At 39.7% G+C, this 21,339-nt stretch overlaps 1 protein-coding gene across 2 annotated transcripts in view; it reads left to right on the top strand.

The window, feature by feature from the left end:
* LOC113449600 (rap1 GTPase-activating protein 1-like) overlaps positions 1-21,339 on the top strand; it is a 47,824-nt gene that overhangs the window by 13,624 nt on the left and 12,861 nt on the right. For both annotated transcript variants that reach the window (XM_087926265.1, XM_087926264.1), the window contains exons 2-6: positions 4,674-4,767; positions 6,637-6,672; positions 8,314-8,361; positions 15,992-16,030; positions 16,379-16,570. In XM_087926265.1, coding sequence (XP_087782391.1) covers positions 6,655-6,672; positions 8,314-8,361; positions 15,992-16,030; positions 16,379-16,570 — 297 coding nt within the window. In that variant the 5' untranslated portion in view covers positions 4,674-4,767; positions 6,637-6,654. The remainder of the gene's footprint in view (positions 1-4,673; positions 4,768-6,636; positions 6,673-8,313; positions 8,362-15,991; positions 16,031-16,378; positions 16,571-21,339) is intronic.

Below are 21,339 nucleotides of genomic sequence, written 5' to 3'. Positions count from 1 at the left end.
GTTCCTTATCAGAAGGGATCAACTGCCTATCAGCCCCACTGCTTGTCAGCAGCCCATCCACCCTGGCAGGCAGCTCTCTGTCCAGTCAACCACCTCTCCCCGTGACTAAGGGGCCTCGGACAGCATTGTCCTCAGCTCCTGGCCTCTCCAAACATGCCAAGAGAGGCATTCCATCCCCCTTGGCCAATCCTAGGTCCAACTCCTCCTCCTTTGAACTGGGCTTTGCATTCCCAGTCTGGGATGCAGTCTAACACAATGGGGGTACTGAAAGTCCATTGTTGCAGTAACTGTGGATGTTGTTCTGTGATGCAGTTCACAGTTTTCTATCAGTTTTTGTCAGCATCTTTCTTCAAAGCTGACAAAAGGAAGCTTCATACCTCAGAGCTGACCAACAGATTGTGTCAGCAACCACAGCTTCTGGTTCCCTTAGTTGAATGTCACAATGGCGTTAGTTTCCTTCTTTGTAAAAGCTTGTGTGAATAACCTCCAGGTCTCTTTCCAGCCTCCAGTACATTACACAACAACTGGCAAGGTATACAGTGGTCATCCATTTGGCTGACATGTCCCATCCACCACATATTGGCTCTGATAATAAGGGACTCAATGTTGGTGAGTCACCCAGAACCTCCAAGTTGGAGACAAGGTCTTGCCATCAAATGTCAAGGATGGAGCTGAGCACCCATGTGAAATTTCTCCAGTTGTTTGATGTGTCATTGATACAGAATTCACATCCATATAAGAGAGAAGGGATAGCCACAACTCTGTAGACTTTGAAGTTTGTGAAGGGACAGACATTGTGTATTTGAGCACTCAAGTATACAGCTGCCCCAGTGCTTGGCTGGTCTGGCTGGTCCTGGAATCAGTTTCTTTGTTCAAAGAGCCATCACTCAAGATGATGCTTCCCAAGTATTTGAAGCTGTTTGCATTTGTCAACTGGGTGGCATAAACAGTGATTTTGGGTTTTATGGCCTTGGTATTTGGCATAGCCTGGTCAAGTATTTCAAGCTTATTCAGGTTTATAGTCAGGCCGAAGAGCATAGCAGAATCTGAGAATTTACATAATACTGCTAATTATAGAAAATTTACAAAGTACTGCATAATAATGTTCTTTATATAATGCTGCTATTAATGCAGGTAAGCTCTCTGCAAAGCTAAACAACAGCTTAGTCACTGAATCCCAGACGGAGTGTATGGCAGGCTGCAGCTGGAGGTAATCCAGACCGAAATGTATCTGGAGCAGCAAAACATGTATCCTGGCCTTCTCTATGTAAATGGCTCATACACAAAAGCAATTCTTATTATAGTACTGGATGAGTCTTTTTATTGCTTTGATAAATGATCCTTAATATCCAAGCATATTCTACCTGCTACAGGTTATTGCCTGCCACTTTGGAGTGGAAAAGTAGCTTGCTGGTTGCTGTCTTGTACCTTTTAGGGTAGAGGGAGCTTGTCATCTGTAAGTAATTCAGCTGCTGTCTCCTGTTAAGACAGATGTCTGCATCCACTTAAAAAGTTCGTTTAGTGACCGTTCAAAGTTACAATGGCACTGAAAAAATGACTTATGACTGTTTTTCACAGTTACAATCTTTTCAGCATTCCTGTGATCATGTGATCAAAATTCAGATGTTTGGCAACTGATTCATATTTGTGACCATTGCTGTGTCCCAAAATCATGTGATCACCTTTTGCGAACTTCTGCAACCAGTGAGGAAGCCAGATTCACTTAACAACAATGTTACTAACTTATCAACTGCATTGATTCACTTAACAACCGAGGCAAGAAAGATCATAACATGGGGCAAAATTCACTTAACAACAGAAATTTTGAGCTCAATTATGGTTGTAAATCAGGGACTACCTGTACTACAAAAAGGTAGGCAGGCATTAAGAGAAAAAAAAACCTATGGAAATTTTGTTACCTGACTTCAGGTAACAAACATACATTAAAGCATTTGGGCCTCTTAATTTAGAATGAGGGCAGATAAGAAAAGATCCAGCATATAAAATAATGTTCAGCATTGATGGAAAATGTGGCAGAGATGTATTTTTCTCCCTGTTTCCTCGTGCAAGGAGCCCTGTGCAAAGGGAGTCGGGACACTTTCAAGGAAATAAATGATGATACAGAAACAAATTGGGAAGATGTGATGAGGAGGGCTACAATCTTAGATGGTTGTAAAAGAAGAACACTTCATGGAGGACAGGACTTTCCTTGGCTACTAATCTGGTAAATTAGTCTAGAATCAAACACAGTCTATCTTAAAATACCAGCTGTTGGAGACCAAACATAGGGAGCTGTTGCAAAGGATAGCAAGATAAATTAGCACATAAAGGAAGAAGGCTATTGTTATTATGTCCTAATTCTGAACTTTGTGGATGTACGTGTCAGCTGCAGGGGTACAGAACATCGGAGTAGATGGTCTTTTGTTCTACTCTGTCAAGTGTTTCATCATGTATTGTAAGAACTTCTATACTGTTGCATTGTGTTTTTGTATGCATACGTAGGGTTTTTTGTGTGTGTGGTAAAAAGTTAAAACAGGTGAAATTATTATTTGCAGAACTTCCACATCACACATCTTTTGGGGCATCAATCCAGGAGGATACTGTTTTTTATTCACAGCATTCTCCTCTGTTATTTATGAATGGTCCTAATATGATTCTTCAGGGTTTCTCTTTCTAATTATACTTTCTTGTACATCCCATCCATGTAAATACTTGTGTGGAAGAAGAGAGAGAGAATTGTCACTGCATCAGGTCAGCGTCCTGTGCATCTGAAATGGAATGTGAAAAAGCAGGAGTCTGGCAGCACTTTTTTCTGACACATTTTATTATAAGGAATCAGCATTCACAAGTTGCAGCTCACTTCATCACATGCATAGAGTGGCTAGACTGATGCAGGATTTAACTGTGGGTGAGATGGGGGAAAGAAATTATGCAGACACAGGTTACATCAGCCACAGATTATCTTATCAGTTAATTGTAGCAAGTTAAAACCCCTTGTGCTTGTTGAAACCTTCTGAGATTGGCTGAAACTTTTTGATATATGTGAATTCAACAATTTATCACTCAGTGGCACTATTAATAATTGTTCCCAAAAAAATTGCTTTGCATGAAAGAGAAGAGGCAGCTGTAATAGAAAGTTGAAGGGGCAGACAGAATAATATATAAAAGGTCTCAGACAGAGGTGATGTCATGCTGGCCACAAGACTGTGGAATATCTCTAGACATCACTGGCTCTTTGGCTTAAGAAATGGAGGTGAGCATAGCCCGCTTAAGGCAGTCACAACTGGCAGGGTTAAACCTGCAGGAACACTTTTACATCACTCCAAGAATGGGAGGGAGAGATTATACTTTCTTGTACATCCCATCCATGTAAATACTTGTGTGGAAGAAGGGGTAACACTGGCATTAGGGAGACTTAGGTCCAAGTCCATAGAAGCTCCCTGGGTGGCTTGGGGGCCAGTCATTCTCTCTCAGCCTAACTAATCTCACTGGGTTGCTGCTGTGTAGAGAAAATGGGAAGAGGTAGCGCATATATACACTGCTTAAGCTCCCGAATGAAAGGTGATTTGTGTCTAATAAATAATAAATAGACCAGAATCCAAGCAGGGCTACAACAATGGATGGGCAAGGATGATTTGTGATTACATGTCTAGCCTGCACAAGCTCTGTTCTTGGTTTTTAAACATGCTTCCATTTGACTATGCGTCTATTTGACTACTCACTGGCTGAGTAGTCAAAGCTTTTATCTCTGAAACCATATTCAGTGTTGAATACTTGTGTGAGATGCATTAATAAATGTCTGCCTGTGATGACTAGGGGAATTTACCTAGGGTTTCTTTATTTTAGTGCTATGCTTTGGCTAGATATCATTTAAAACAGTGGTCGCCAACTGGTGGGCCGGGGACCACTGGTGGTCCGTGAGAAAATTTTGGTGGTCTGCAGATAAATGTCCCCTCCAAAGCACTCCCCCCCCAAAGCAATTAATCCAGGCTGCATGGGAACACAAGGTGCTCCACTGACATGGCCCGCCCACCCGCTGGCCCCCACCCTTTGGCCAAGTGCAAACCTTACCTTGAGTAGAGCCACGCAAGCTGGAACTTGAAGGTAACACCAATGGTCGGGGAGGGAAATCTGCCGCAGGTTGGCTTGCAGATGTTGGTGGGAAAGTCAGTCCCATATTCCAGAGCTGCAGTAGTCACAAGACCGGCCCTTTGGTCATCCCAGAACAGCTCCTCCAGTCCATGGCAGGCTGGTGCACCCGGGTGGAGGAGCAGCTGCTCTGGGATGACCAAAGGGCCAGTCCTGTGACTACTGCAGCTCTGGAATATGGGACCGAATTTTCCACCAACGTCAGCAAGCCACTGTCAGTCAAAATTCATATTAGTGGTCTGTGGGATTTAAAATTATGAGTCCCTGAGGTCCAAAAGTTTGGCGACCCCTGATTAAAAACCTACTCTTCCTGCCCATTCACAGTTATAATCTTTTCTTGAAAAGAATTATGTATATTTCTCTGAATGGGCTTCATAAAAATACAGTCTGGGCCTTGTCTGAACTACAATCAGGCCAGTTCCTTAAGCTTATGAAAAAAGGTGTCAGCATCTGGGTAAGGTGACAGTTCTGCAGCTGTTGTTTGTTTTGATTATGCTAACTGGCATGGCCTCCTTTTCATACAGGAGATCTGATGAAGCAGAACACTGCATCAGTGACATCTTAGACTCACCTATCCAGGACTCTCAGGCTGCCCTTAATCTAGGTGTTCAGAATAAGGTAAGGAATGCCCTTGCTTTCACCCTGACTCTAATAATGTGGATGTGTTTAGCTCAACCAGTCTTGTCTTTGCTTTAGGAGCTTCAGATAATAGCAATAGCACTTAGACTTATGTACCGCTTTATAGTGCTTTACAGCCCTCTCTAGGCACTTTACAGAGTCAGCATTTTGCCCCCAACAATTTGGGTCATCATTTTACCCACCTCGGAAGGATGGAAGGCAGGGATGGGATCCAACCGGTTTTGGTGATTTTACGTTTTGCGCAAAGCAGCTGCAGTTGAAAAAGCAGGAAATAAAGGTCAGGTAAGAGCCTGGTGGGCCAAAACAGCAGCAGACATAGAACCGGTTCTATGTATGCTCTCTGTCTGCTGTCTTCAGAGCTACCAGTTCTACAGAGGTGAACAGAACTGGTAGAATCCCACCCCTGATGGAAGGCTGTCGACCTTGAGCCTGGTGAGATTCGATCTGCCAAATTGTGGGCAGCTGGCAGTCAGCAGAAGTAGCCTGCAGTACTACATTCTAACCACTGTGCCACCGAAGCTCTGTCTTATCTCTCTAATCCTTGTTACCCTTAGGGACATAAGTTAGCTTGAGAGAGAAGCTAGTCTAAGGTCACCCAGACAGTTTTCTGGCTGACCGGAGATCTTCTAAACTGAACCCCATTAGTATCAGGGACAGGAACTGGGTAAACATAGCTGGATGATTCTGAGCTCTTTCAGCTGTATAAACTTAGAACATCAGTTCTTGGCACCCAAGTATGAAAGATTGGAAATTGGAACCTAGGGATTTGGGGAAGGTTTGGAGCAAGCGGTTTTTCCACATAAGCTCTTGTCTCTTTAGATACAAATCTACCTTTTGTATCACAATTTGATACTGTCAATAATATAATTCTTTTCTGCATTTTTTTTACCTTACTGCTTACAGTTCTTCCTCTTTCCTTCCTTGCAGTTACAGTGGTATATATACTGCTAAGTTAGTAATATTTCCTGTGTTTTGTCTATGAAAAACTATTATCTAGGTGTTTAATGAACAAAGAAGAAGGTTCCATTCAGCCTTCTCTCATGAAAATACTATGTATAGTCTTCTAGGACCAGTTGTTTAAGAAGCCAGGAAAAATATTGCCAGGAAAAATATTGATGAGAGATATATCAGTTGTATTTGACAGTTTGAAAGGTTTTCATGTTGAATATGCAGTAAATTAATTTCTTTTGTCTCAATGAGAAAGATATGGATTCAGCCAGAGATAAATATTTGGCTAAAATTTAGAAGAACTTTTAATGGTAACAGACTGCCTTAAATAGGATGGTTTATGTCCCTTAAAGTGTTTAAGCAGAGCTGGGCAGCCTTATGTACCCCACCTGGAGTCACTCAGAATAAGACAGAAGGTATCTAACTTAGATGAGTGTGAGAGAGGGACAGAAAGAGAAAGGCAGAGATGATTGATAGATAAAATATGTTGGGAGTGCTATAGTGCTGTCCTGCTTTTAGCAGGTACTTGGACTTTCCAGAGTCTCTTCCAATTATGTTTTTTAAGGTTTAAAATTTAAAGGTTGTCCTTTAAATGGCAAAATATTTTGTTCTTTTCAGACAAAAAGGAATATCTGAGTAAGGAATACAATAGTAATGAGCAGCTCATTAAAAGTATAAGACATGACACTTTTCCAAAGTGGCCTGGTTTCCAGATAATTGGAGTTTATACAATATGTTTTTTTCTTTTCTGGGACAGCGACTATCAGGAAGCATTCTGTATTTTGTATTTTCATTAAAAAAAAACCTGCAGTATTGAAGGCACGATCTAATGAAACAGTAATAATGACCTAAAGTTTGGAGTCTGCAAACTGATTTCTGATTTTATGTGATTCCATACAGGTAGTCGACTTATTTGAAATGATTGAAAAAATGCAGGTATGTTTTTCTTGTTTCATGATCAAATTTTGAACCTCTGATAACAAGCTGCTTCTGCTATGGAGTTGTCTTGCCACCTGAACATTACCACAACCCGAATGCAATAATTACCTGAAAGGTCTCTGTCCGGCCTATAGCTGTGTAAGCTGTTAACCCCCTCCGCACAGCTGACTTCTGGTGACTCATCTTACCTTGATGCCCTTCTATTTCACCCTTCCTGTTCCTGCCCGTGCTCTTTCTATTGGTTCGTCTGGCTCCTGGGTGATTCTCTTTGTAATTTAGGAAAATGTTTTTACCTCTCTGCTGTGCCTTTGTTAGAAATGGATGCTTTCTTTCTGCTGTACTTCTGGAAGTCATGTAGCTCCAAGAGCTGTGCTTTTCCTTAGTGATACCTCAATTCTCTTCCTCTGCCTGTGGGCTACATCTCTGTTTTCATTTGGGCCTGACTGCAGGGATACCTACATGAGGGAAATACATTGGATGAAATGCATTTTGGGTCACTTCTCTTGCACATCTGTGTTCACACTTTCTCATGTACTGGACTTTAAACTGAAATCACTCTATTGATAAAGTCAGTTGAGATTTGTGGAATGAATTATTTTTTTAAAAAAAAATTTGCTTTCCAGGGCAAATTGTGTAATAGATATCACATACAGTCTGAGCCTAACACACTGCAGATGTGTTACCTAGAGTAAGCTTTTGGTATGAATGAAATCTGTTTTTCCATTTGAAGCTCTCAGAAGAAAGTGGATGGAGGAGGTAAATTAGAAAACTTAGTTTCACTGAATTCCTACTCTGATGAGTGCCTAGATGAAACTGGAGCAGCCAGTGAGGGGAAAAAATAACATTTGGACAGTTGTATTACAGGCAGTAGTGAATAGGTTTGGTGATGGATTGATTCCCTCACTTGGGTGAGCAAGAAACCATATACAAATAGTTTTGTTAGTTTTTTTTAAAAAAAGCTCTCCTGCTTTATCAGAGTTGATACTTTCTGTCCCTTCCTCCCAGGATTTTAGGCCAATGATATTTTTCTCAAATGTCTTAGCATTTCTGAATATCATATTTGTTCTGCAACCTGATGTTACCTATATGGAAATACGTGTGTGTGTGTGTATGTACATAACACAAAAGTCCTGTTTTGAAAAGAGGTGATTATTCTAGAGTGAATGATTAAGCATAGGAGCATAACAAAAGCACATTCTCTAAATATGTTGCCTATAATGAACTTTGATGAACTCTTTGCTCCTGAAATGTGAAGTGGTTTGGTAGTGAGGCTCTTGGCCCTGAAAAGAGCAGTGGTTTGCTGTTGTCAGCTGCAGCTTCTAGAGCCCCTCCCAAAATGGCCACCAAACCTTAATATTTAATATGATAGAATGGAAGAGGTACTAAATATGTGAAAAACAATTATATTAACTATGTTTAATACCATTATATGTAAATTAAATTGTATTTAGTTGTTAACCTTGCCCCAGCATTTTTGGAGCATTGTCCCCACTATATTATTCAAAGGCCAGATGGACTTTCAACAGCCTTCCCCCTCTGAGGCAGAGGGAAAAATAAACTTAATTGTTTATTGATTGATTGATTTCTTCCTTCCTCCCTCTCTTCCGGACTTCCTTGTCTCCCTATCTGTCTATCTAGAGAAGTCGTTTGGATGAGCAAAGATGTTCACTTCCAGCAACACTGAAGGTCAGTTTCCATTGCTCATTGCATTTTTTGAATTAGGAATGGTAAATCCAAAGGACTGCACATTATTCTATGATGGGACAAGTTGCACCCTAATATTTCAGCAGAATTTCAGTCAACGAACAACCCAGCAGGAGAATAGAATTCTTTATTGGCCAAGTGTGATTGGACACCCAAGGAATTTTTGCAAATGCTCTCAGTATACATAAAAGAAAAGACATATTCGTTAAGAGTCAAGAATCATAAGGTACAATACTTAATGATAGTCATAGGGTACAATAAACAATCAAATCATACTAGGAACAGTCAATATAAATCGTAAGGATACAAGCGGCAAAGTTACAGTCATACAGTCACAAGTGAGAGGGGATGGGCGATAAGGAATGATGAGAAGATTAATAGTAATAGTAGTCAGACTTTGTAAATAGTTGTTCAGTGTTGAGGAATTATTTGTTTAGCAGAGTGATGGCATTCAGGAAGAACCTCTCCTTGTGTCTAGTTGTTCTGGTGTGCAGTGTTTTATAGCATTGTTTTGAGGGAAGTTGAAACAGTTTATGTCCAGGATATGAGGGGTCTATAAATATTTTTACAGCCCTCTTTTTGACACGTGCAATATACAGGTCCTTGATTGAAGGCAGATTGGTAGTAATTGTTTTTTCTGCAGTTTTAACTTTGCAGGCTTTGTAGATAAGATTTGGGGGAGGGCTGTTCTTAAGGACTTGAGGTAGGCTTCACTCCCAATTGAATGGAATCCTCTCTTAGGAGTCATGGAACGAATAGCAGTCTTCTGTTTCTGTACGACTATGGAGTTAGAAGAGCTGGTTCAGAGAATAGACACCCTTAGAGGAATGAGAGCAAGACTTACAGTTTTGGTGAGGGCAGAAGTCACAATGGATTGTATAGTTTGGGGACAGACTAACATATTTGGGCCTGTGCCCAATTTGGGTTTTCTCTGTCTTTGATTTTCTTCCTTAACTCAAACCTTATACATGGTTTGCATTATGCTTTTCATGTCAGAGAACTATACCATGACTTTTCAGAATTGTACACTAAAATTTAATGGTGCTGTCAGAGGAATTCCAAGATCTGTGGGCATCACTGTAAGTACTGATTAGAGGCAAATTGGAGTAGAGAGAGAGAGAGCCCTAGTCCAGGTGAGGGAAGAAGAGAAATAAAAGAAATAGAAATTATTATAGCAATAAAGGAAAATTAATGTTAATGTAAATCAATGCCCCTTATACGGTAGAATTGGCTTATTATGAACTTTAAAGTTGTATTACTCTCGTCATGCTAGCTGGGAATTCCTGGCCCTAAGGGGAAGGCAGAAAACAGAGCATTGTTTGTGTATATGTTTCAGTGTTCAGGAAAGTAGACTATTTTGGTCTAGTGGTTAAGGCACCAGGCTAGAAACTAAAGGTCTATGAGTTCCAGTCCCACTTCAGGCATGACAGCCAGCTGAGTGGTTTTCATGCCTAAACCACTCTCTTAGCCCAAACCAACTGACAGGGTTGCTGGGGGGGAAATGGGAGGAGGAAGGAGTATTGGATTCATTCACCAACTTGAATTATTTATAAAAATAATAAAGGTGGAATATTAATTAATTAAAAACAAAAAAATAAATGAAGTATTCCAAAGCAGACTAATCTTCCCAAACTGTCACCTTCTAATTGTACTGAGACTGTAGGGACAAGAATTCCCAGTCAACATGACTAGAATAATACAACTTCAAAGGTCATAATAAACCAATACTATTAAATAAGGGGCATTAATTCAAGAATACTTCCAAATAACTCTGGAAGAGCAGGAATGGCAAGATGAAAAGGAAAAGTCCCTCTTTGCACCTATTTCCTGTTCTCTTGTGGTTGTAAATGTAATTGGGTGCCAATCTAGCATTTATATTACTTTAGTTGAATGTTTCCTTATGCGTGCAATAAAATATCCCTCTGATTTTTTTCTTCTTCGATTCAGTCATGTCTGATTCTTCAAGATTGCCTTGACAAGTTTTCTTGGCAAGGTTTTTTTCAGAATTGGTTTGCCATTGCCTCTTTCCACAACCTGAGGGAAAGTGACTAGCTTAAGATTACCCAGCTGACTTTGTGCCTAAAGTGGGACTAGAAGTCACAGTCTCCCAGTTTCTAGCCTAACATTTAACCACTACAACAAACTGACTCTCTTCACTATGATTTACAATAAAGCATAAAACCAAAGTTAAACAAAAAGTGCCATTCTAAGAACTATTCAGTCATTCAAAGAACTGCCTGTCTAAACGTACATTTAAAGCCTTTTATTAAAAATAAATGTTCTTGAATTAAATTGTATTGTGATGATTTCATCCATGCTGTTTCCTTAGCAGTTATGGAAGTGGAAACATTATACATGTTTTGACTTCTAGCATACAATTTACAGATTATCGCACATCAAAATACTAACCAGGACTGATCCTGTTTAGCTTCTGACATTAGCCAAGATTCTATTACCCACTAAAACATAACCTTTACAAAATCTATCAAACAGGTCAATTGCCTGAACTCAGCAAGAAGCACCTTACAGGCTTTAAAAGTGGCAATCAGCCTCTCTCATTAATTAGAAAAAAAAAGGCAGACACTTCAATGATCTTCATGTCTAAGTCTTTCAAAGACTAGCTTAGTTCGAGTTCTTGTAGGGAGCCATGGAGATGACCTTGGAAAAGTTGTTAGGGCAACAATGGATGTTGAAGCATATGTTAATGTTGGAAGTGGGAGAAGAGTATTAGGGGGAAAAAAACCTAAGACTTATTCTTTCCTCCTTTACTGGAATAGAAGGAGGAGGAGGGGAGGAAAAACATAGGCAGACTTGCAAGATTTCATTACTACAGCCAATCTCCACAAAGTGTGGAGTTTAATTTTCCTATGGAGTCAGTTTCCTGATCTGTTCTACCATGTAGAGCTGAAAGTTGCACAGAAACTGGAAGTTTCCGAATTAAAGGCATAGACAATGATATAAAAAGTGGGTTACAGTATTCATGCCTAAGCCTGATCTAGAAGCATTTGTAATATTATAACTGAGGCATTTCTGCCACAGCAGGTGGCAACATCCAACAAACAGATCTGTTTAGTATTTAAATAGGACACCATCATGAAATCCCACCGTAGACTATTCCAGGAAGTTAAAAAAAAAACTATCCTGGAAAAAGGCACCCAAACCATTGTTGCCAAAAAACTATATATGTAATCTTTGACTTACAACCATTCATTCAGCATCCATTCAAAGTTTAGACAAAAAAAATGACCCGTTATGGCTGTTCATACAGTTGTGTTGTCTTCAGAAAGCCTTTGAAAAGATAGCACAGCTTTACAAAGATAGAGCAACTTTCTGAAGACCCAGGGAACCGTAAGTAGTGTCACCTGGTGCTCCATTCAAAATCCAAGAAAGAAATACTTAGACTCTTTTAATTAGAGAAAAGATATCTTTTACTGGAAGTCAAGTGGTAGCAACAAAAGAATTCTGAATCTGAGAAAATAGGCACGTAAATCATATATACAAAGTGATGGCAATGTTCCCACCCCCAAAAGTTCAAATGGTTCTTCCAATTAAAAGTTGTGAATGTCATCATGTGGACATCTTCAGGTGGTGATGTCCGTTGACCTTGGCATACTTTGATAAAGGTTTGCAGCTGCTCAGAGAAGAGAAAGCTAAGCAAGAAATAGAAAGCTAAGCAAGAATGTACTCTCCCCCCTCCACAGTTTATACAGTAGTAATTTGCAACACCTCCAGCTCACTTCCCATACTTTACCCCCTCGTCCTCCCCCCGTTACTTATGACAGCTGAAAGATGCAAGGCAAAGGAAGAAAATCTTGAAGGCTAGGAAATGTTCATCAGAGAAGCTGAGTCCAAAAAGGAGTGAAACAATAGCTGAGGACAAAAGATGAAAGGTCAGTGCAGGGAACTGGGAGCTAAAGGAGTTGTGTGAATGAATGCTTGCTATCATTTGCTGGGGTGGGCTGGGTACCCCAATGTGGCAAGCAGTCTAAGACCCATGTGGTTCTGGGCTGCTTGCCATCCAGCAAGGCATGGTGCAGGATAGAAATGGGGGTGTGGGGTGGAGATTGGCTGTTGGGGGAGTTGGAGGTAGTCCTTTACCAGAGGCTCTGGCTCTGGGCTGGAAAAGATCATACTTAGGATGGGTGAGAACTCGCTTGATGATCCATGATTCTTGGTAAGCAACTGCAATGGGGTATGCCAGGATTGCTGTCATAAAGTCATGTGCAGTCATGTGATGTTTCACTTTACAGCCACACTGATTTATGATGGCAACCCTGGTCTGAATTGTCATCATTTAAGGATGACTTGTACTAGGATTGAAGTAAGCTACTTCCAATAGGGTGTTCAGTTTCTCTGGTATACTCTCATTTCGTTTCTGTCCAAAATTACCAGAGACTCCCATAATTGAATTTGCCAGACTGGCCAAGGCTGAAAAAGATACTCTCCAGAAGAGGCTCATTAAAAGCAAGTAACTGAAGGTTCTGTGATCTAATTAAAGGAGGAGATGGTAGAGGTAAAAATCACCCCTCTCACACCTGAAGTAATTCATCAGCTCATGAGCCTGCAGAGGCAATTTGTGCAAAACAATCTTGCTTTGCTTCATGTTTGCCTCAACATAATACACACTGATATTATAATGGCTCATATTTATGTTGAGTCAACTTCCACTGCACTTTGATCATCAACTGTACCACTGCGGCTCCTGTTCTTCTGTATGTGTGTGTGTGTGCATACATGCATATATACACATGCATACATACATACATATGCACAAACACAAAAGCTCTATTTTTGAAGTATATTGGAAAGAGCATTTAGGTGCAGTTGTGCCAATTTCCTTAGCAGTTCCCTATTCCATATCCCAGTGGCCCCCAACCTTTTTTGTACCATGGCCCGGTACCGGCATCACAAAATGATCCACAGACCGGTACCGGCATCAGCATGCACGACCAAGGCAAGGCGAGCCGAGCGACCGGCCAGCCAGCCGTCCCCCGCTTCTCCCTGCCACCTTCAACTCCTCCTTTATACCTTTTTTGTGCTTTTCGGACTCTTTCTTAATCTCCTCCTGTGTAACACGAGACTCCACCGCCATCGGGACGGCTCTTCATTCGAAGCCGCCCCGCCCTTCAATGAAACTAAGGTGCGAGGATTCCTTCAGCACCCAAACGCTGCTTTCCAACAACCGACGACCGACAAGCTCACCCAGAAGCACTTTCTCAAGCGCCGTTGAAACAAGATGGTGGCGCCCAAGTAAACCGGCGGCCCGGTACAAAATGATCCACGGACTGGTACCAGTCCGGGGCCCGGTGGTTGGGGACCACTGCCATATCCCACCCAAGACAAAGGCATAATTGTTGGTGGGACCAAACACAAACTCTTTGGAGGTCTTTTGAAATCCATTCCTACATATGGACTGGAGGTCCATCCATGACAATTTATGAAAATGTTTTTGTGCTCTCTGAGCTTGTTTTCCTGCAGGCATTTTATTACCCAAACTAGGTAACATCACCAGTGTTACCTTTACTATTTAACAATGGCTTCAACCAAGGATAACTTAAAACTGCCTACTCGTGATCTGGAGACTAAATAAATGATATCAAGTCATGTCATATTCTGATAAGGTAGAGAAAGACCTTAAAGTAGTGGCTTTTAATATATTTAGAATATCTATCAGCTGAATTTTATGATTCTATTACTTGATGTCTGAGACACATCAGCTCACATACAAAATGTGATCCTTTTGCTGGTTTACAATTGGAATGATAGTAGGATCAGGTGGACATTTCTAAGTTTTGCATTAATGAAATATTATTTTTAGAAGGTGAAAAAAATACAGATATTTTTGATCCAGAAAAACTGCACAATATAGTAAAGAGAAATTATATAGTGATGCAATAAAAGGAATATATTGTTGATTTTTAAATGTTTTCTGAGTTTGCTCCTCTACCAGCAGATGTTTCATGATCAGACAGGGAAGAGTAGAATTTGATGATGATGATGATGATGATGATGATGATGATGATGACGATTGAATAGTATTGTTGTACTAGGAAGGAGACTAAAATACTAATGCAGAATAGTATTTGGCTACTGAGAGTAATAAATTTGTCTGTCATTTTACTAGCTGTGTTGTGGTACATGCTCACATGCTTCCCAAGGTGTGCTACTGGAGGGTGAGCTAGGTTTGCAGAAGAAAGGTGAGCAGCTCTTCCTGCAGCATCCAAGGCCTTCCTCCCTCCACCAGAGCTACCTCACAAATTTATGTTGCAACCAAGAAGGTTCAGAGCTTGCAAAAATCTTCCTGCCTTCACAAAGCACCAGCTTATCTCCCCAATGAAGTGGTACCTATTTATCTACTCACATAAAATATGCTTTTGACTTGCTAAGTGGGCAGAAACTTAAGCAAGTGATGGGAGTTCACCCTACCATGCAGTGCTAGGGCTCAAATTGTTGGAGCAGAGACCATCTTCAGCATCATTAAACCACTGAGTCACCATGCCATTTGGATGATAATTGCTAACACTTCAGAAGATAAATTCAAGATTCAGAAGGATCTTGATAGTTTGAGCATTGGACCCTACCAACAAGATGCAATTCAGTGGGGTCCTGCACTTAGGTAGGAAAAACCAGATCCACAGATGCAGTATAGGCAGTATCCTCCTCATCAGTGGTGTCTGTGAGAGGTATCTAGGTGTCTTGGTGAATCACCACTTAAATATGAGTCAGCAGTGTGCTACGCTGCTAAAAAAAGAGCAACAACACAATTCTGGGCTGCATCAGCAGAGAGATAGTATCAAGGAAAGTGATTCTCAGGTCACATTTGGAATACTGCATCCAGTTCTGGTCACCATTAAAAAAAATGCCCAGGCTCTGAAAATAGCAACAAATATGATAGCAGCTAAATCCTATTAAGAACAGCTAAAGGAACTTGGTATTTTTAGCTTAATGAAGAAAAGATTGAGGGGAGACCTCATAGTAATCTTCCAATACTTGAAGGATATTGGGAAAGCGCATTGATTTATTTTTCATAGTACCTTAGGGTAGAACAAGAAGCAATCGGCGGAAACTTATCAGAATGAGATCCAACCTGGAAATAAGGAAAAAATTCCAGACAGAATTATTAAGCAATGGAACAGCTTGCCTTCCAGAGTTGTAGATGTGCTGGAGGTTCTCAAGAAAAGATTGGACAACTAATGGTATTTGTCTGAGGTGGTATGAGGATTTCTGTCTTGATCAGGGGGTTGGACTGGAAGACCTTTAAAGTCTTTTCCAACCCTGCGATTCTACAAAATGCTACAGAAATTGCCACCCAGCGGGGTGACTAAATGCAAATGCACTCTCTCTTGGAGCACTGGTTAAGCCTATTTTGGTGGAATTCTTAAAGGATGTGTTTGTGCATGCTTTTGAGGAACCAAGGTAAGAATTTCTATATAAAAGGCTCTTAGAAAAGACTCAAACTCAGCCATTTCTGACGGTTGATTCTATACAGTGCTCTCAGAAATAAACTTTACCTCTGGTTCAGGCAACTGCGTGCATTCTTTATTCTCAGCTTGGAAGCAAACTTCTTTCCAACACTCTTATGTATTTACTAATGGCCTCTATGTGTTTTCAGAGGGAAGAGGAATACATTCCATACCCCAGCATCCATGAGGTGAGTCAATGATGCTTTGAGTTACGTTTTAATTGAACAAAGCTCAGGTTTGTTAGGTAAAGAAGGATCAAGTATCAGTTTGGGTGATTGCACATCTGAGTTCTTTGATAGGATTTTCAGTCTCCAGGTCTAGTTCCTTTTTTGAGATGAATCCATAGCGCTTTCAGGAGGATGAACTCCTTGGGCTCTGAAGTAGAAGGAGGATGTTGAGATATGTGTGATAAAAGTTGTAATCTAATTCAGCTGGAAGAAGTGAAGGGGTGATTTAAAGTGTTTCAATATGTACAGCTATGGAATTTGATTAATTTCAAATGCAAGTGCAGATTCCCCTGCCTTCTTTCTTAAAAGGTATTACAGAGGGGTTGGCCATACCCTCTAATCATCTTACCACAGTTTGGGGGTTACTGGATTGAAGGGACCTCTCACAGCCTTCCTGTATCAGGCCCTGAATTGCAAGACTTGCCGTCTCCTTGCAGTGGCAAAGTGAGGTTGGAGTGTGATCCAACAGCAAAGCTGTACCGCAAACACTTCCTAGGAAAGGTAAAAGTTTATATTATTTAATATACTCCAAACCTTTATATTTTAGGGTTTTCTTTGTAATAATTTGCAATATAAATCTGTGGATACAACTTGATTAAAAAAAGCAAAACATTATACATCGATGTTAAAAATGTTACTTTTCAAGTAATTTTATTAGAGATTCAAACTTGAAATTTACTATGTCAACTCAAATTTTAATTTTATTATAGTAGAGTAGAGTACTCAATCAGGGCAAAGCAACAGACGCAATCTACATAGACTTCTGTAAAGGCTTTGATTCAGTGGTACATGACAAACTACTCCTAAAACTAAAATCTTATGGTATATCTGGACACCTGCATAACTGGATAGAAGCATTCCTGTCAAACAAAAAACAGATGGTCAAAATTGGGAGCATCCTATCAAATTCTGTACCTGTCAACAGTGGTGTCCCCCAAGGCAGTGTTTTAGGACCAACTCTCTTCATACTCTATATAAATGACCTCTGTGATCATATTAAGAGCAACCACGTTCTCTTCGCTGATGATGTAAAGCTACTCAACACCACAGACAATACTACTACCCTCCAAAAAGACCTTGACTATGTATCGGAATGGTCAATCAAATGGCAACTTCAAATCTCAACAGATAAATGCTCTGTCTTACATATTGGCAGAAAAAATCAGAAAATAAAATACAAGCTAAATAATCAAAACCTTGTTGATGATCCAAACTTTGTCAAGGACCTTGGAGTACTCATCTCAAATGATCTAAGTGCTAGAGCCCAGTGTAACTACATAGCCAAAAAGGCATTAAGAGTTGTTAACCTAATCTTACGTAGCTTCTTCTCTGGTAATATCACACTACTAACTAGAGCATACAAAACATTTGCTAGACCTATACTTGAATACAGCTCATCAGTCTGGAACCCATATCATGTATCTGATATGAACACAATTGAAAAAGTCCAGAAATATTTCACAAGAAGAGTTCTCCGCTCCTCTACTCATTGCAGAATACCTTATGCCACCAGACTTGAAACTCTAGACCTAGAAAACCTAGAACTACGCAGGCTCCGGTCCGATCTAAATATAGTATATAAAACATGCATTGCAATGTCCTACCTGCAAATGAATACTTCAGCTTTAATCGTAACAATACAAGAGCACACAATAGATCCAAACTCAAGGTTAACTGCAGCAAAATTGACTGCAGAAAATACGACTTCAGCAACAGAGTGGTCAATGTTCGGAATACTCTACCTGACTCTCTGGTTTCTCCTCCAAACCCTAAAAACTTTAACCTTAGACAGTCTACTATTGACCTCACCCCCTTTCTAAGAGGCCTGTAGGTGGCATGCATAAGCGCACCAATCGTGCCTACCGTCCCTGTCCTATTTTTTATTTTTCTTATAAATATCTATCTCATGTATTCAAAACTATATTTATTCTTATAACTGTATCTTGTAAGCGATTGACAAATCAAAGAAATACTAAATACTAAAATACTCTACTATAGTAGAGTAGAAGAGAGTAGAGTAGAAATGATATAGAGAGAGCAATATTTCTAGAATAATATAACTTCAAAATTAATCAACATCATAATAAAAAACAAAAAAAGCTTGAGAAATTACGTAGTGAACAGAGCAGTTCCAGAACTTTGTTTCTATTGCTTGAAAGTATTGCACTGTGCTGGAAAAAATGAATTCAGATTCAAACAAACAAGACATACCTTGTAAATCAGGATTAGATTTTTTTTATTCCACCATTTAGCAATAGCAATAGCACTTATATACCACTTTATAGAGCTTTACAGTCCTCTCTAAGCGGTTTACAGAGTCAGAGCCCCCAACAATTTGAGCCCTCATTTTATGCACCTCGGAAGCATGGAAGGCTGAGTCAACCTTGAGCCCCTGGTGAGATTTGAACTGCCAAATTGCAGACAGACAGCAGAAGTAGCCTGCAGTACTGTATTTTAACCACTGCACCACCATGGCTCTTGCTTAGCTGATCCTTTGTCCTTCAAAGTCAAAATTATTGATGTTTTGATTTATGATACATTCTGATAAGGTGTACTGATAATTAGAATCAAGAAAAACATAAGCATCTTGTATGCTTAACATTTATCAACAGTAATGTATTTATCCTGCTAATATTAGACCCAAATGTGACAATAATAGGACAAGTGCAATGCCATGTGTTAATGCTCCAACTCCTGGTTGCAAACAGTCCTTATTAGCAGGACAATTGCAATGAATCCTTATTAAACATTTTTGAGATATGCAATAAACATGAAGATTTCAAAAATTAATCTCATTTTAAGATCATAAAAAACTAATTTCATGTTATTTGAAGTAACTCTTTACTATTTCACTAAGACAAACTCCAGCTTATTATTTCGACGTCACACACAAAACTAATATCAACTTCCTTCAACTCTCCAAAGATTTACTGACTTAGGAGCCATATTTAGTTCTTCCATAAGCAGGTGGTGGGCTGCTGGGGGTTCGCAGAAGTTCAGGAGAACCCCTAGCTAAGATTCTGCGCAATTCAGAGAAGCCCCAAATCCCACTCCTGACTGGCCCTGACTGGCCCTGCCCCACCCCTCCCAGGAGTCTCCACGCGGCCCATTTGGGGTACAGGTAAGTGCAGGGCACATGCGAAGGCTCAGGGAGGGGGGGGGAAAAACAGGCCTCCCAGAAGTTCGGGAAAGCCAGAAACGGGCCTGTTTCCAGCTTCCAGAGAGCCTCCAGAACCCGGGAGGTCATTTTCGCCCTCCCAGAGAGTCAAAGAAAACCTCTGGAGTCCGGGGAGGGCAAAAATGCCTTTCTGCCATGGTGCAGGAGGCCGACTAGGCCTTGCCCACCATGGCCATGCCCACCCAGCAACCAGGCAGAGAACCCGTTGCTGAAATTTTTGAAGCCCACCCCAGTCCATAAGGTACAACCACTATACATCTTAAAAAAGAACAGTAGTATCTGGACACATGCTTGAGTTGAATGAACTGCCAAAGCATGCAACAAATGAAACGTTAATTTATTAATTTTCCAAAAAGTATTTAAAATGTCTCTCAAAATTGAACTGATCCAAAGTAGTATTTATAAATAGCCCCAATTTTATGCAAAATTAAATTAGCCAACATATTATTCCATAATATAACACTTTCATTGTTAAAAGAGCTGAAAATTCATTGGCAACACAGGGTTTTCAACATATCTGTTACATTACATTCAGTATTGAAATGAAGTCTAAATGCATATAAAACAATCCATCAATCCATCTGTTTGTCAGAATTGTTCCTATGATCCAGTGGGATCCAGCCTGACTTCCTCTAATTTATAGAATAACCAAACAGGATATTGTGCATGTATTAATTAATGAAAACCTGTCTATAAAATACAACCTTGTGTGTATGTGAGAGAGAGAATACATTAAGAATTCAGAATTTGTGAGAACATTTCCATGGTGTATAACTTGGCATAGATCAATACATTTATACAATAATTATTAATTTTCACCTATGATTTACTGGTAGAGTTGACAATATCAATCAAATGTCTAAACTTACAGAGAAGCCCAAAATGAGTTAAAACCAAACTCAAAAACCTCATCAAAGACTTTTCAGCATCCAAGAAAGCTATATTATAGTTGCTGAGTCCTGTCTATTTTAAACATCAGGTTAAAAAAAACTTCAATAATGCCAGAATTTTTATGGTCATGCACAAATCCAGCCTGAACTGGTATTCAGTAGTCAGAAGAACAAGCTATAATTTGTGGGCCAAAGCAGCTTTTAAAAACTTAACTCCCACATTTATCAAGGAAATATAGCTATAATTAGAACACAGAGGGATAATTTTCCATCATAACTGTATTTGATTAAAAGCCAGGGATTTTTCTTTTGAAAAGCTACAATATGCCTGTAGTAAAATAAAAGATATAAATAGCTGATATACATTTTGTACCAATCCACTGAAAAGCCATGAAGTCTGGAGGACTTCCCCAATTTCAGGAATTTAATTATGACAATTTCTTGAAGCAAAAAAAGTGAAGTAAGGTTAGAAACCTGGTCCTGATTTAAATGTAGAAAGCTCACTTCAATTGGTAAAGAATTGGCACTATACAATTTAGAATATTTTTTTTATAAATCATTGATAGTAAGCCTAGTAATTGTAATTTCTTTTTCACCCAAAATTCTTTGATTATTTTTATTTATTAAATTATTAGTTTGTTAAAAGTATTTGCATAATGAGTTACTTAGCTTTCAGTACTAACTAGCCAAAACAAAAAAGCCCCACTAAAACGATATAACATAGATTAATAAGCAATGAACTACTTAGATCAATGTAAATAGCAAAACTGAAAGCTTCCATTCCTATGCTTAAAAATATGGCGTCGTAGTGTTTTAGAAACGCCACTAGAAGCAGAGCAGTCTTGTTCTCTCAATATTTCCCCAATAAATGTGTATGTAGAAAACCTTTGAGGCTCTCCTGACAGAATATTCACTCCATCTTAGGGATATCCAGTCCTGAAAAAGAGAGAGACACAGAAAATTCAAAAGTATTGTAAAAAAAATGCCAGGACTCTATATAAGTCCTTGAAAGTACCACTGATGGCCACTAGACAGAACTCCATTGGCAACTCCTGCAATATGCTGTCCCCTTGAGAAAGTACCTATGTCACAGTAGCACAGCACTTGGGCATATTACCACAACTCTCTTGTTATTTTGGAGGTGTGAAAGGAGGGAGTGCCTTCAAGTCAGTCTTGATTCTTGGTTACTTGCTGGACAAATC

Source organism: Pseudonaja textilis, chromosome 2, assembly GCF_049901715.1.
Source record: "Pseudonaja textilis isolate UNSWEBS1 chromosome 2, rPseTex1.2, whole genome shotgun sequence".
NCBI lineage: Eukaryota > Metazoa > Chordata > Lepidosauria > Squamata > Elapidae > Pseudonaja > Pseudonaja textilis.
Note: the sequence above shows the minus strand (reverse complement) of the source record. Positions and strands in the feature narration are given on the sequence as shown.